Source organism: Tarenaya hassleriana, unplaced genomic scaffold (genome assembly GCF_000463585.1).
Source record: "Tarenaya hassleriana unplaced genomic scaffold, ASM46358v1 Cleome2504, whole genome shotgun sequence".
NCBI classification, from domain to species: domain Eukaryota; kingdom Viridiplantae; phylum Streptophyta; class Magnoliopsida; order Brassicales; family Cleomaceae; genus Tarenaya; species Tarenaya hassleriana.
Window position 1 is genome coordinate 1 of NW_010965780.1, and position 1,090 is coordinate 1,090.

Sequence of the window (1,090 nt, forward strand, 5' to 3'; positions counted from 1 at the left end):
ACGAACACAGTTTTAATGAACATACAATGCCTGTAACCGATGTTGTTACGGACTATGGTGGTTGCAATGCAATCATGGTCTCTGCTTCAGAAGATCGGACTTGCAAGGTACTTCTTTGGAACGCTGGTCTTTATATTGATAAACAACTGCAATGCTTTACAACAAGTTGGACACCGTGACTTGTAATCATAAACATAAGGTATGATAAACTTTATCTTTAGCAAAGATGAAGCTTTCCTTTTTATTATGGTTAAATGATGTGCATACTTTTATTGACATGTCCAAGAACCGTGGACAAGATTGGCTTTCTTTAGAAACATAGCTTTGAGCCTTATTAATTTACTGTGCTTCAAGGGAGGATTCTTCAGATGAAGCCTTATGAACCTGTATCTTCGGCTTTGGCAAACAATATGCTCTCTTTTATCATATTCTAGTTTAGTGATTGCTCACATAAATAGACATGTCTGAAACTATGAAAAGAAGATATGATTGCTTCAGAAACAAAAAGTTTGATCCTTAAAGGCCAGATTTTTCACGATTTTTCTTTTCTTAAAGTTGAAGCTTTCTGTTTCTATATGTTTTGTTTCTTTCTTTCACGTAACTTTGGTTTGATTTTCAAACTCATAGGTTTGGAGCCTGTCGAAAGGTTTGTTGTTGAGAAATATTGTCTTTCCTTCAACCATTAATGCGCTTGCATTGGATCCTGGCGGGACTTTGTTCTATGCTGGTGGCAAAGATGGGAAGATTTATATTGGTGCACTTAACGCCAAAAGTGATTATGGAACACAGACTCTCGGTTCAGTATCTGAACAGAGGTACACCCATTCCCTTGTATATAAAGTCGTAATATCTTAATTGTAATCCAATATCCAAATCATAATATCTGAACAGCCCTTTTAATAAGAATATTCATGTATCGAACTGAAATGGGCGGTTTTTTTACCTGTTTCTTCCTCCACAGTTGAGACCCTGTATTCAGATGGGATGGAGTAAAAAAGATATTTGCATTTGTTAGGGGAGGAGTTGGATCTTTTGGAAAATATATTTCTAATTCCTTGGTTAATTGTGGTATTGATTCTTAAATTTAGTA

The 1,090-nt window shown here is 35.6% G+C and overlaps 1 protein-coding gene across 1 annotated transcript; it reads left to right on the forward strand.

Moving 5' to 3' along the window:
- Positions 1–6: 6 nt before the first annotated feature.
- On the forward strand, positions 7–1,066 carry LOC104816707 (protein ROOT INITIATION DEFECTIVE 3-like). The gene is made up of 2 exons (XM_010545634.2): positions 7–107; positions 628–1,066. The coding sequence occupies exons 1-2, from the start codon at positions 27–29 to the stop codon at positions 853–855; spliced, it is 309 nt and encodes a 102-aa protein (XP_010543936.1). The 5' UTR covers positions 7–26; the 3' UTR covers positions 856–1,066.
- Positions 1,067–1,090: the final 24 nt, after the last annotated feature.